Source organism: Watersipora subatra, chromosome 6 (genome assembly GCF_963576615.1).
Source record: "Watersipora subatra chromosome 6, tzWatSuba1.1, whole genome shotgun sequence".
Lineage (NCBI taxonomy): Eukaryota > Metazoa > Bryozoa > Gymnolaemata > Cheilostomatida > Watersiporidae > Watersipora > Watersipora subatra.
Genome location: NC_088713.1, coordinates 11,582,248 through 11,597,663, shown reverse-complemented (window position 1 = coordinate 11,597,663; position 15,416 = coordinate 11,582,248). Strand labels below are relative to the sequence as shown.

Below are 15,416 nucleotides of genomic sequence, written 5' to 3'. Positions count from 1 at the left end.
GCGGGGTCACGCTGTAATCAGAAATAAAAGCTGCCAACAAAGTACTAGACCTCAATGTTAAACTCATCAGCTCTTTTTCGGGCCAACATCACTTGTACAAAGAGTTTAGTTTGTAAGTTTCCCTCTATTAAGCAATGTTTGATGCTAAACCAATTCGAACACTTTCGTTATAGCGGAAAAATCTCCACCTCTAGAAATATGTATTTTTCAGTTATACAAAAAGCAGTTGGAGTGTGACAGAATTCAAATGCATCTTTGAGTTGCTCACAAATTCTTTAACAAACTGATGTATAACATTGCTTACTTTTCTTTATTTCAAGCACAAAACTTTGCAATGCAAAGTGGTGCTTGTCATATTTTGAAGGGGGTTGCCATAATTTTGCACTGCACTGTAACTTTGAAAGCATAGTTTGATTCATTGAATACTTTTATGAACTTATGTTACAGAATTGAATCAATGGCCAGCTTGAAAGAGATGAACCTCTCCTACAGTAAGATGGATTCTGCAAGTCCTGTTGTTATTGAAAGCATGAATTCGCTGGAGGAAATTAACATGACGTTTTGCAAGTTCGATAAATTCCATCTCAGGTAAAACTGAATTAGTATTCTAGAGAAAACTTATGCAAGACTTTGCCTTGTTTATGAACATTATTATTTATGAACATCAATTTTGTTTATTGTATGAGTTTCTTCTTTCAACCTTCTTGTACCATTTAACTACCGTAAAACCTCCATATTCAAATACCATCTTTATTCGAGAATCCCTTTTATGGGAATGCCAAATCTAATGGAACATCAAGAAAAAGGTAAAATATACGGTGCCATATTTTAATGGGATAACACTACTATTTGACATTTTTGATCTTTATGAAGAACCCTAGAAAGTGGTCAATGGAAAAGTATTCACAAATCGGTGCTAAAATGACAAATAGTTTTACAGTAATTCCATTGTCTTTTTCATCGTTACTTATCATAATGTTATTCAAAAAAAATTAATTGTCCAGCACCATCTGTGTAGCTGCCATATATTTTGTGACCGCATTTCTGAGAATATTTGTTGTAGCAATCATCACAACTAGACCCTTTTTCGAAATCGGTACAGTTTAAAACCGATCCATTGTTTTCAGTTTGGTTTATAATGTAGATTAGAACCTGATTAAAAAACTTTAAAGTGTTTCATGAAAAATGAGAAAACTCTTCAATAACAGAGTTATGACATGTAAAAACAGTCATTGGTCTTGTGCAAGAAAGGCCATTTTCTAACTGTGTAACTGTGTATTTTTTTTGAAACTCGGAGAGCAACACCACTAAGACAGTTAATAACTGTATCTCACTATGTTTTACTCAAAGCAGTTTCTTGTGAAACTCAGTCTGAAACTTAAATTTGGATAAAAAAGCTGAGCAAAAAGGCTGAGGTTGACGGCATTAAAGTCTCTTTGCATACAGGAAAGTACAAAATATAGGCAAGAACAGCACCGCTTTGCCAAAAAGGCTAAATTTATTTTCTCAAATTTCTGACGAACTAGTCAATATATGCAGCACCACCAGCTATTTGAATGTCAATTTTTATAAATCTTCACTCTTGGGAGAGGGGGAATTTGCAGAACCTATTTGTACCCACTCGAATTACTGTTTTATGGTAATTTGAAGTGGCAATTCAACGAACAGTATTTTACTTTGATAGCGATAGAGAGTATAAATGCAGGTAGCCTTGGCCAATAGTAAACATTAAATTCAACTCAGTTGATGAATGTTTCATTAGTTTTATATATCACATTTTATATAATTTCAACAGTGAACTTGTTCAATTCGACAAGCAAACTTTCACTAGACAGGTGATGGAAAACATAAACTCAACTTTTCCAAATTTATGCCACTCAAAGTGTATAAGTTAAATAATTCTAAATTATATTTATTATATAAAAAAACATATATGTTAGCTTTTTTGCGACCACCAACCATATAATATGCCTTGGCAAAGTGTTTTTTCTTCAAAATCGAGAGTGTGCGACTTTAGTACGCTTCATACAATTACAATTATTTGTTTGATTTTAGCCCATATGAAATTTTTCTACAGCAAATCCTTATATTTAAATTTTTACAATTCATTTTTTCATAATTCCTTGCTTGCATTGACCAGCCATGTCAGATGCATCCACAGCTGCAAATGTGTCATTCTTGCTAGATCTGTGAACTTTGGGTAATGTCTATCGATTGTTGAGACTACTTAAAAGCAATTAATTTGCTTTTAACTGTAATAATTTTTTTGGATCATTTGTCTCAAACACGCTCACGGTTGTAGCGAAAGTGACAAAAGACAGTATATGCCTAATCTGTGTTAAAGATGTGGTGTCTACAGAGCATCAGCTCTGTGATATAAAATATTTTACATACCTGTTACAATTATTAGATTTTATTTAACATGCAATTTATTCCCCTTAAAATAAGTAATCTGATAACGAAAAAGTTAGGGATATAGTTAGAAACCTTTATTTTTTAATAGTTTACCATAGCAAGTATGCAACTTATTAAGTAAAGCTATAAGAAATTTTTGACTCTATGCTGAAACTAATTTTTAGTATGCACCTTGCGCAGTTTACAAAAACTTTCAAGTTTTGGTAGTTGAGCTGGATAAGCTGAAAAATTACTAAAGTTTTTTCAGATCTTTTTCATAGTTATTAAAGCTTTTTTTACGACTGTGAAGCGGTCGAAAAATATTGGTTGAAAAATCCACAACTTTTGTTTTGATTTTCTATTGAGCACTACAAAGTTGACAAAATAGAATTATCAGGATGTGATAATATATGTATAAGCTTTGTAAAACTAATTTTCACCTCATCTTTTTGACAGAGTTTCTGTCCCCTGCTAAATCTGTGTTTACGGTAGCTTGTCTCTATTGTAATTTGGCAACAAATCTAATTTTGCTGTTCAATTATTAGGTTTTTTCATTTTGGATATGCAATGATCAATATGATGTGATTCTTGATTTCAATTGAGTGATTACTTCATTTATGCCTAGTTGAAAGGTTGACCTGTTGAAACAAACAACAGAATATATTGTATTCTCGTAAAAATATTTGCTTCAACATTGAACGATAACTTTGAATTCAGTAGTTGAGGTCATTGGATAGTTTTAAACCTTTTGTTACAGACTTGCTTCATTGCCCAGTTTGAAAGATCTGAACTTCTCTCACAGTAAAATGGGTTTTGCTAGTCCTGTTGTTTTGAAAAATCTAGATTCACTAGAGAAACTTAACATGGAGTCTTGCAAGTTTGATCATTCCCAACTCAGGTAAGACTGAAACATTATCCCAAAGAAAACTTATGCAAGACCTTGCTTTGTTTATGAACATTACTCTATGAGTTTCTTCTTTCATCCTCCTTGTACGTCTCTGAATGTTTAAATTTGATACCTTTAAATAGGAAATTAGGTTGCTGGATAAATATTCAGCCTGTGCAGCACTTTAGCCGACTCTATCATAGTAAAAGACTTGTTCCGACATAACAAGCATTTGTGAGACCGTGTGGTTTCACATTGTGATGCACCTTTTTAAAAGCAGTTTACCGGTTTTTTAATTTGTGTTACAACAACTACCTATCTGCATTAGTAGTTACAATAAACTCTTCAATGCCTTTTGAGGGCTAAAACCCGTGCTAGAAAGCATATGCAAAATGTGCACATGACTTAAAGTTTCTATTTACCTTTGCGAGAAGTATATATTCTCAATAGCCACATCTAAAAGTTTTTCCTGACCAAAAAAATTGTTTCATTGCTAATATAAACTCATTAAGAACTGCAACAAATAGTTGATGTTAGAAGATATGGATTATGGATTATGTTAAAACAAAAGCAACAATCAGAATGTCACTGGCCCAGCAATTGATAAAATATTTTGATTAAAAAATTGGTAAATTTTTTTGCTGGTGTTATGAATATTGTATTTCATGTTCTTTGTTTTTGTTATTTATTTTTGACACAGAATATGTTATTATTAGTATTATTATATAGCTTATAAACTACACTACTCAAATTTACCTACATATAACTCAATTACTATTGCAAAAAGAAAAGGGTTCTGACTATAAACTCTAGCAAACTTATCAAAGATGGCAATGTCATTCTTCACAATATAATTGAATATAGTTGTTATAAAGCAAAAAAGTCTCTACAATTCTGAAATGCTGAACATTTTCTCAGTTGATTTGTTTCTGGTTAAGCCAGCTTTTTTAGATGTGTCACTGACTTTCACTTACCTGGTTCTAAAGAGCTAAAAGGCAATGTGGTTGTTTTTGCAACCGATGAACCTGTTTCAACCGCTGCGCAGCAGGGACGCTAGTCAGTTAAAAAGATAATTTTGAAATATTGTCCCTCTTTTGGCCAGATATTTCTATATGGACCAAACAAAGATCTGCCAGCTTTCTCTTGACTGCATCTCATGAAAATCTGTGTCAGCCTAAACCACCTTGGTCAGTACAGGCATCGGTTTGGGCAGTAACTATCTAATGCAACTTGTGTTTAGGTTTGTGTAAAACAACTACTCATGACCAGTTTGACAAAAAGTAATTTTCCAAAATGAATAAGGTGATGTTGATTTTATCAAAAGGGCAGCCAAACATAAGAACTAAGTTCCAATTAGTCATTTATTAAAAATAACAGCGTGACCAAATTATACAAACGATAAAACAAAAATGCTAAATTACTGTTGAGTTTACTTTAAGAAAAAAGATTCCTTCAAGACATCTCTCTGTCAGGACTTTTCACACTGCATAATCTTTGCTTGCACATTAATCTCGCGTGAATAACTTAGAAATAAAAATATAATTTAAATTAACTTCGTTACTTTATTGATTAATCATTAGTCTTTGCGTTTTATGTTACTGTATAATGTTCAACTGCGGGCTTCCAATTGGTTTGTCCGTTCAACGTAAAGAATATATGATTACAGAATACTTACCAAATACATTTGCTCTTTTAGAAATATTTGAATATGTGTGCTAAAAACGACTTTAAATTAAAATATAATTGTTCATAACCATCTGTGGCCAAATTAAAAACTTTCCACTCCTTCAGCGTGCCATTGTGTTAAAAACGAGTTTGCTAGTTGTGTTATCATTAAATATGTGGGTTCAATTAAAAACCTTGGCATGCATAGTTACAATTTATTTAAAAGATTAATCAGGTGAGCAAATATGAATATAAATTAAAACAGGTAGTCAGATGTAAAATTTCATTCAAATACATTTCCGGCTATTTCATTTTCAGTCAGCTTCCTTAAAAAAGGGGGTGTATATAAGAGAATAAACTTACTTGGGGATTTCAACGATACTTAAAAATTATTGCAAAGCTCAACAAAATTTATAGATAATAGTTCACTTTGTTTTTTAATTAAAATGTTGTTGGCTAACAAAGGTCTAAAAACTTTTGCATTGAAGCCGCTTTTATGATTTCATCTAATTTTAGGGAATGCGGGCAAATAAAAGTCGGATTAGCTTTAGAAATATATTTTCATTGATTACTTTTGGTTAGATTTCATAATAAAATTTAAGAGGTTATATAGGCGTAATGAAATCATTAGCTTTTTCTCTGTGCTTTTTCTGCATTGAAAAAACTGAAATTAGATGGATTGTACTAACATAAGAAAATAAACAACTTTATTATTTTAAAATGTATGTTCATTATTGACTAAATCAAAACAACATTCCAACTGTCGATCAAACAAAATAATAACAGTATCTGACCATGTTTTACTCAAAACAGTTTCTTGTTTAACTCAGTTTGAAACTCCAACTCAGATGTAAAACAGTTACACAAAAAAGGTAGGGTTGATGGCATTGATGTCTCTCTGCATAAAGGAATTTACAAAACATAAGTAACAGTAGCATGGCTTTGCCAATAAGGCTAAATTCATTTTTTTCAAAATTCTGATGAAGTAGTTGATATATGCAGCACCACCCGTTATTGGAACTTTATCCCTAATAAAAATGCACTCTAGGGAAAAGTAGAAAAAAATGAAACCCACATGTACAGCACTTTACGTGTTTGATTTGCCGTTTTATGGTAATTCGAAAAGACAATATTTGCTTTCAGACCAACAATCAATATTTTAGAAAGATATTGGTAGAGAGTATAAATGCACCCAAACCTAGCTCGATAGTAATCAGTAAACTTAACTCAGATGACAAATGTTTCATTAGTTTCATTTATCACATACCATATCCATGTAATTTCGACAATTAACCTGCTCAAATTGACAAGCAAAGTTTAACTAGGCAGGTGATAGAAAACATGAACCAAGCTCTCCCTAACTTATGCTACTCACAATTTATGAGTATAATGAAAATAATTTACATATTCTCTATAGAAAACAAGTGAGTTAGCTCTTTCGCTACCACAAGCCAAATGGTACGACTCGGCAGAGCGTTTGTGCATCAAAACAGCTTTAGTAGGCTTCATACAAAAATAATTATTTGTATACTTTTGGTCAATAAGAAACATGTCTACAGCACACCCTGATGTTTCTATTTAATTGGTCTAGGTAAATTTATTGCTACACCTTATTAGCAATGGCCAGTCATGTCAGACGTATCGAAAGCGACAAAAGTTTCACTATTGTTACATGTAGATTTGTGAGGTTTGGGTAATTTTTATGGATAATTAGGACCACTAAAAAGTGATTATTTTGTTTATAACAGTAATAGTTTTTTATGAATCCTTTGACTCAAACATGCTCACGATTGTAGCGAAAAAGAACCAGAAAACTGTCTACACTCAATCTCTGTCATAGATGTGGCCTTTACATGACATCAGATTTCTTAGATGACACATTATACATGTCTGTTTTAAATATTAGGTTTTGAATAATATGTAATTTTGTCTGCTTAAAATAATTAATTTGATGGCGAAAAATTAGAAAAATTATTGGATACCTTTTATTGGATAAGATATTTTTTACAACTATCAAAGCTTTTTCACGGCTGTGAAGCTATGGGAAAATATCAGTTGAAAAATCCGCCACTTCCATGTTGATTTTTATTGAACAATATAAAATTGACAAAACAGAATTATGGGGTTGTGATAATACATAGCCTTGGTAAAATTAAGTTTCACTCCATTTTGTATTACAGTTTCCATCCCCCTACCAAATCTGCATTTATGTATTGTGTCTCTATAGTAATTTGACAACGAAACTCATTTTTCCTTAGTTTTTGCTTTTCAATCATTCATTTTTTTAATTCTGGATAGACAATTTTCATTGCAATTATCTATTCCAATTGAATGATTACTCTATATACGCCTGGTTGAATAGATGGCCTGTAGAAAACTAAAAAAATACTTCGTATTCTCAAAGAAGTGTTAGTTTCAACATAGAACAGACTACTATGAAATCAGAAGTTAAAGTCAATGGATAATTTGGACCTCCTGTTACAGACTTGCTTCACTGCCCAGCTTGAAAGAGCTGAACCTCTCTCACAGTAAAATGGGTTTTGCTAGTCCTGTTGTCGTTGAAAATCTAGATTCCCTGAAGAAACTTAACATGGAGTCTTGCAAGTTTGATCACTCTCAACTCAGGTAGGACTGAATAAAATTATGCAAGACCTTGCCTTGTTTATGAACATTACTGTATAAGTTTCTTCGTTCAACCTCCTAATACGGTTATGAATAACTAAATTCAATACCTGTAAATAGGATCTTAGGTTGCTGGATAAATAATTAACCTGCACCATACTTTACCAACTCTATCATGGTAAGAGACTTGTTTCAGCATAACAAACTTATGTGAGGCCATGTGGTTTTAGCTTATGATGCACCTTTTGAAAAATCGGTTTATCAGCTTGTAAATTTGTGTTACAACAACTAACAATTGGAATTAGTAGATACGATTAACTCTCCACTGATTGTTCAGGGCTAAAATTTGGGGTTAGCAAGAAGCAGAAAGTTGTGGCATGTGGCAGAAAGTTTCTCTTCTTCTCCTCAAAAAGTATATACTCTTATTGGCTGGGCATGAAAGCTTTGTTCGACTAAAATGTTGTTTGAATGATAGTACCAATTAGTTCAGCAGTCAAAAAATAGTTGTTGAGAGAAGATATAGATTGTGTTTAACCAAAAGCAACAATCAAAATTCAACTGGCTAAGTAATTGAAAGAAATTTTGATTTAAGATCATTAGGGGTTTTTTTCATATGTTAAGAATGATGTTTTTTTGATCTTCATTTTTTAAATATATATTTGATTCACAAGTAAGGTAGTTTTTTGTATAGCTTATAATATGCACTCGTAAACTAACTTACATATAACTTCATTTCTATTGCATAAAGAAAGCAGTTTTAGCTCCAATCTCTAACCAACATATCGACGGTGGCAATGGGAGTCTATGCAATAATGTTGAATATAGATATAAAGCAAAAATGTGTCTACAAGTTTAAAATGCTGAACCGCTTTCCCAGAGAATTTTTTGCCAACCCAGTTTTTGTTGGATGTGCCACTGGCCTTCACATACCTGACACTAGAGGGCTTAATGACCATGTCGTTGTTTTTGCAACTGCTGAACCTGCTTCATCAGCTGTGCAGTAGGGACACTCACCAGTTGAAAACATGATTTTGAAATATTGCCATTTTTTCGGCAAATTCTGTTTCTACTTACCAGATTAACATTTGCTGGCGTGGTCCAGACCGTATCTTGTAAAAGTCTGTGTCAGCCTAAACCATGTCAGTTAACGCAGGAATTGGTATAGACAGTAACTATCTAATGTGACTTGTATTTAGATTTTTGTAGCAAAATCTACTCACAACCGGTTTGGCACAAAGTCATTTTAAATAAATAATATAAATAAATATGGAGTCGTTGATATTACTAATAAAATAGCAAAACATAGTAACTAAGTCGCAACTATTCATTAAAAGTGATAAAATGACCGCTAGAAAAGCAACAAAAGAAAAATTTCAAGTTGCTGCTGAGTTTACATTAAAAGAAAATAGAATGTTTCACAACATTTCATTGTCTGGACCTTTTCCTTTTGCATAATCTATGCTTGCACATCAATGTTTTGTTAATAAATTGAAAAATAAAAACGTAGTTCATATTATTTTCGATAGCTCATTGATTAGGTAATAGTCATTGTAATTTTAAATTACTGCGTAATGTGTAACTATGGGCTTCCAATTGGTTTGAACTTACAACGTATAGTGTGTATGATTACATAATATTTACAAAATACAGTTATTATTTTAGAAATATTTGGTTCAGCATGCCATCATCAAATTAATACTAAAATATAACATTTTATAACTATCTGTAGCAGAATAAGTTCACTGTCCACCTTTTAAGCGTGCCATTGGGGTAATGAGGACTCCTCTAGTTGTGTTGTCATTAAATATTTAGGTTCAATTAAAAGCCTTGACATGCATAGTTCCAACTTATTTAAATGATCAATCAAGTAAACACAAATGCATATAAATTAATACAGGTATTCAGATGTAAATTATCATTCGAACACATTTCTGGGTATTTTATTTTCAGTCGGTTTCTTTAAGTGGTGAATATAAGTTTATATAGAGAATAAGTGGTGAATATAAGAAAATAAGCTTACTTGGTGATCTTAATGATACTTGTAAATTATTACAAAGCTCAACCGAGGTCATAGAGGATAGTTCATTTTGGTTTTTAAATAAATTTTAGTGGCTAGCAAAGATCCAAAAATGTTTTGCATTAAAGCCGCTTGTATGATTTCGTCACTAACTAGTGACTGTCAGCGCACAGAAGTCGGAATTGCTTTAAAATATTTTCATTATTAAATTTTTGTTAGATTTCATCACAAAACTTAGGAGGTTATACAGGAATCATAAAATCATTAACTTTTGTTATAAGTTTTCCATCATTGGAAAAAGTAAACTAGATGGGTTGTACTAATATAACTAAATAACCAACTATATTTTTAAAAAAATTTATGATATGTTGCAAAGAAATCAAATCAATGCTTTAACTGTCTAAATCTACCGCTGGAAAACTTCTGTATGATAATATAATGCAATTAGGTTACTGGCTAGGTGATAGAGGATATTCACCTTAAACTGTAACTACCGTAACACCTCTATATTTAAAGCCATCTTTATTTGTGCGCCACCGATTTTCAGCTTGGATTTTACCTATTGTAAAACCTCTATATATGAATGCTGTCGTTATACGAACCGCAGCTCTATCAAAACATCAGGAAGAAAAGTAAAATATACAGTGCAGTCCTTTAATTGAATGAAATCATTATTTGAAATTCCTGATCTTTATGAACCACAATAGAAGATGATCAATGGAAAAGTTTTCACAAATCGGTACTAAAAAAGACAAATAGCGTTGTAGTGATTACATTGTTATATTCATTAATTGTAATCATATTACTTATGTTCATCATTAAAAATTAATTGTTTGGCGCCTGCTGTGAGGCTGCCATATAATTTGTGACCGTGTATCTGAGAATAATCATTGTGGCAATCGTCACAACAAGACTCTGGAATGAATTCGCCAAAGTATAAATCCAATCCATTGCCTTCAGTTTTGTCAATGATGTAGATTAAAAACTGACTGACAAACTTTGAAGCATCTGATGAACAATGAGGAAACTCTTCAAGACCAGAGTATGACATGTAATAGCAGCCATTTTTATTGTGTAACAAAAGCCATATTCTAACTTCGAAGTTCTAAATTCTAACATATTTCTTTGAAACTTTGAAACTGACACCATCAAGACAACTAATAATTGTATCTTACCTTTTTTACTCTAAGCAGTTCCTTGCGTAGCTCAGTCTGGTAGTTCAACTTGGAAAAAAAACAGTTTATCAAAAATTCGTAGGTTGATAGCATTAATGTCTCTCCGTATAAAGGAAAGTACAAAATATAAGAACAATAGCATCGCTTTGCCAAAAAAGATACATTAACTTTTTTCCCTGACCAGCTTGACATAGAAATTGAGCAACATATGAAGTAAAGCTATAGGACATATTTGATTCCATGCTGAAATTAATCTCCATTATGCGCCTAGTGCAGTATACAAAAACTTTGAAATTTTGGTAGTTCAGCTGAAAAACTGAAAAATAACGAAAGTTTTTTTAAGATATTTTTCATACCTATCAAAGCTTATTGCCGGCTGTGGAGCTGTGGAAAAACATTGGTTAAACAGCCCCTCACTTCCATATTGGTTTTTTATTAAACAATAGAAAATCAACCAAACAGAATTGTCAGGTTGTGATAATACGGAGTTTTTGTAAAATTGAGTTTCACCTCTTCTTTTTATCATAGTTTTGAATACTTGCCGAATCTGCATTTACAGTGCAGTGTCTCTATTGTAGTTTGGTAACAAAACTCATTTTCCTTTGATTTTTGCTGTTCATTTGTTCAGTTTATTCATTCCACATATACAATGTTCGCAATGATGTAATTATTGGTTTCCATGGAGTGATTACTCTATATATGCCTGGGTAAATGCTTGCACTGTAGAAAACAAGAACAGATACATTGTATTCTTGAAGAAATGTTAGCTTCAACATCAAACAGATAACTCTGAATTCAGACGTTGAAGTCATTGGATAATTTCAACCTTTTGTTACAGACTTGCCTCACTGCCCAGCTTGAAAGAGCTGAACCTCTCTCACAGTAAAATAGGTTTTTCTAGTCCTGTTGTAATTGAAAATATGGATTCCTTGAAGAAACTTAACATGGAGTCTTGCAAGTTTGATCACTCCCAACTCAGGTAAGACTAAAATAGTACAAAAAAACTTAGGCGATACCTTGCTTTGTTTATGAACTTTACTGTATGACATTCTTCTCTCAACTTCTTGGTACAGTTCTGAATGTTTAAACTCATGACCTTCCAAGAAGAAATAAGGTTTATGGTTAAATGATTAGCCTGTACAGAGTTTTAACTGACTCTATCATAGTAAGAGACTTGCTCCTGCAAAACAAACTTCTTTGAGGACATTTGTGATGTACTTTTTAAAAAAACAGTTTATCAGTTTGTAAATTTGTGTTGCAACAACTATCTTACTATTGAAATTAGTAGTTACGATAAACTCTCCACTAATGGTTCTTGGCTTAAATCTGTTCTTAGTACGCATGTGCAAAATTGGTATGTTGCTGAAAGTTTCTCTTCATCTATGCAAAAAGTACATACCTTCAATGGCTACGCAAGAAAGCTTTCTTTGACCAAAAATATTATTTGAATGCTAATGTCAATTAGTTTAGCAGTGCAAAAATAATGTCAGAAGATATAGACTTTGTTCAAACAAAAGCAGCAACCATAATGCAATTGGCCAAGTGATTGATATAAAATTTTAATTCAAAAAATGATAATTTTTTTCTTCATGTGTCATGAATATTGTTTTTCATATTATTTGTTTTTTAATATATTTTTGGGTAACAGGTTAGGTTATTCTTTAGTTATAGCTCATAAGTTTCACTCCTAAATAAACATATATATGTATAGCTCATTTCCTATTGCACAAATAAATCAGTTTTGGCGTCATACTGTAGCTAATATATCAATGGCGGCAATGATATTTTACATAATGGTATTGAATAAAGGTATAAACCAATAATTGGTCTACAAATTTAGAATGATGAAACATTTTTCCAGTTTGTTTGTTTGTTGCTAAAACAGTTTATTTAGAATTACCACTGGCTTTCACAAACCTGACACTAGAAGATTTAAGGCCATGTCGGTGTTTTTGCAACCATTAAACCTGCTTCATCTGCTGTGAATCAGGAACGCTAGCAAGTTGACAAGAAGATTTTGCAATAATGCCACTCTTTTCGCAAATAGTTTTTTCACGGACCGGACAAAGACTTGCTGGCATTTTCCAGACCGTAACCGGATGAAGTGTGTGTCAGCCTAAACCGCGTCGGTCAGCACTGGGGTCAGCTTTAGTAGTGACTATGTAATCTAACTTATATTTAGACTAGCTATTACACTACCTCGCGATGCTCAAGTAATAAACAAATCTATGCACAGAAAATTGATTGGTATTTAACATATAACGATCTTTGCCATTCTAACTTTAAAATCCATATCATGAGAAAATTGTTTTGTGTAGTTTAAATACTTTAAGAGAAAAAACCACTGTAAAGGTTTTCCAACTTTGTCAAGCAACTGCATTTTTCAATATTCATATCACAAGGAAAATGTTTTGTGCAGGTCAAATAAATTAAAATAATAAGAATACTCTAAAAGGGTTTAGATGTAAATGCGCAAAAATTAGCAATTAATAGCAAAATTAAGTCTGTTTTGCCACAATTACTAAAAAGAAAATTTTGTAATTACATGTATACAATTAATACAAACTGATAAAAACTAAATAAAAATCCTGTATATGTTGAATTAATAATAAAAACTCTTGCATAAAAGTGTGTGTGTATAAAAAGGTTACTGTTCTACCAGAAGCTATATATCAAAACTTTGAATACAATGATACTGGTACCTCTCGATACCCGTACAAATGTAACCATGATATTTCGTACTGTCTCTGTCTGACCGAATGGAAAGAGAATATCGAGGCTCTTCTTATATAGATAATATAATCGTAATGTAATTGCCGTTGTGAGACAAATTAATTTTAACCACAGATATAGTAAGTGAACCTTATCACAAATATTACTTAGTAAAGGCGTTGTAATGTGTGGGCGCAAGGCTAACATAATTAGTTTGTGCATATGGTATACGATAACGTCATTGATCAATATGCCATTGCAGTTCATTAGTAGAGCTACTGGATAAAAAACTTGTGAATGCATTCATCGTTAGTTCAAATTCATCGAAAGTCGAAATTTTAATTTTAAGATTTTGATACATTGTGTTAAAGTAGAAGTTAAAATCATAAGATAATTTTGAACATTTTTACAGACTCGCTTCACTGCCAAGCATAAAAGAGCTGAACCTCTCTCACAGCATTTTGGATTCTGCTGGTGCTGTTGTCTTCAAAAATCTGGGTTCACTGGTGAAACTTGACATGGGCAATTGCCACCTCTCCAAATCGCCACTCAGGTAAGTGTAAAAAAGTTTCCCAAAGAAACATTGACAAGAATTATTGTGTTTATGAACATTAATTACTGTGTGACTATGATATGTGATATGGATTAAGTTCAAACAAAATCAACCAAAAAATGTAACTATCCAAGCGACTGATAAATATTTGGTTCCAAAATAGTTAATTTATGTTCCTTAATGTGTTATAAGTATTGTTTCATGCCATTTCTATTTCATTATATATTTTGATTACCTGTTAGGTTATTATTATTTTATAGCTTATGAAATGCGCTCATAAATTAACTCACAGAAAACCTCTAATTGAACGCCATGACGTCATTTTTTTCCATCCTTTCTTTATAGTGTTAAAATGTTAGGGGTTATTTAGGTGCTATGAGCCCATTAACACTTTTTATAGGCCTTTTCAGGATAGGAAGAACTAAAATTAGATGGATGATACTAATAAAAGTTAATAAGAAACTACATGTTATCTAAAAGCTCATATATAGTTAATATGAGATGGAATCAAAACAATGCCCTACCCATCTAGATCTACCATTGAAAAAAAATGTTTGTTTCTGTAATGAAATGGAGTTACTTGCCGGTTGATTGAGAATATTCCTCTCCGGATGTTGAAATACCATAAAACCTTTATTCAAATGCCATATTTATCTGAACGCCGCCTTTATTTTGCTGCCACCTCTAATAGAAAGCTACTGAGAAAGGCAAAAATTACGGTTTCATTCTTAAATCAAATGACACTACCAATTTATTTCTTTGATCTTCATGAACAATAATAAAGAATGGTCAATTGAAAAGATTCCCAAAGAGTACTGGAAATGACAACTAGTGGTAAAATGATTACAATGTCATTTTCAATAGAAATGATGGTATTATAAATTATAAATTAATGTTTACCAATCCCAATTATTTCTTTTGTGGCTGATGTGGTGGCTACTACAGTTTTTATGACCGCATACCTGATAATACTCATTATCACAATAGTCAAAACTTGAACCTTGTTTGATCTCACCAATGTCTAAGTTCTATCTATTTTTGAAAATTTGTTCATTATGTAGAATCAGACTAAAAAACTTTAAAGCGTTTGATGATCAGAGTATGACATTTAATAGCAGTCTTTAGTACTGTGTGCAGAAGGCCATTTTCCAACTTGAAAGCGTTACGCCTCTTCTTTGAAACTTTGAAAGCGACCCAATCAAGACAATTGTCAACAGTATCTTACCAGGTTTACTCAAAGCAAGTCCTTGTTAAACTCAGTGTGATACTTCAACTTGGTTAAAAATATTGAATAAAAACACAGTAGTAGAGGACATTAATGTCTCTCCGCATGAATGAAACTACAAAATATAGGCAAAAATAGCATTGCTTTGCCCAAAGAGGCTAGAAATT

General features: G+C 32.1%; 1 protein-coding gene across 1 annotated transcript; it reads left to right on the top strand.

Moving 5' to 3' along the window:
* Positions 1-457: 457 nt before the first annotated feature.
* On the top strand, positions 458-15,149 carry LOC137398042 (uncharacterized). Its single transcript, XM_068084141.1, has 6 exons — positions 458-588; positions 3,152-3,292; positions 7,430-7,570; positions 11,598-11,738; positions 13,884-14,024; positions 15,086-15,149. Exons 1-6 carry the CDS (start codon positions 458-460, stop codon positions 15,147-15,149), a joined length of 759 nt encoding a protein of 252 aa, XP_067940242.1.
* Positions 15,150-15,416: the final 267 nt, after the last annotated feature.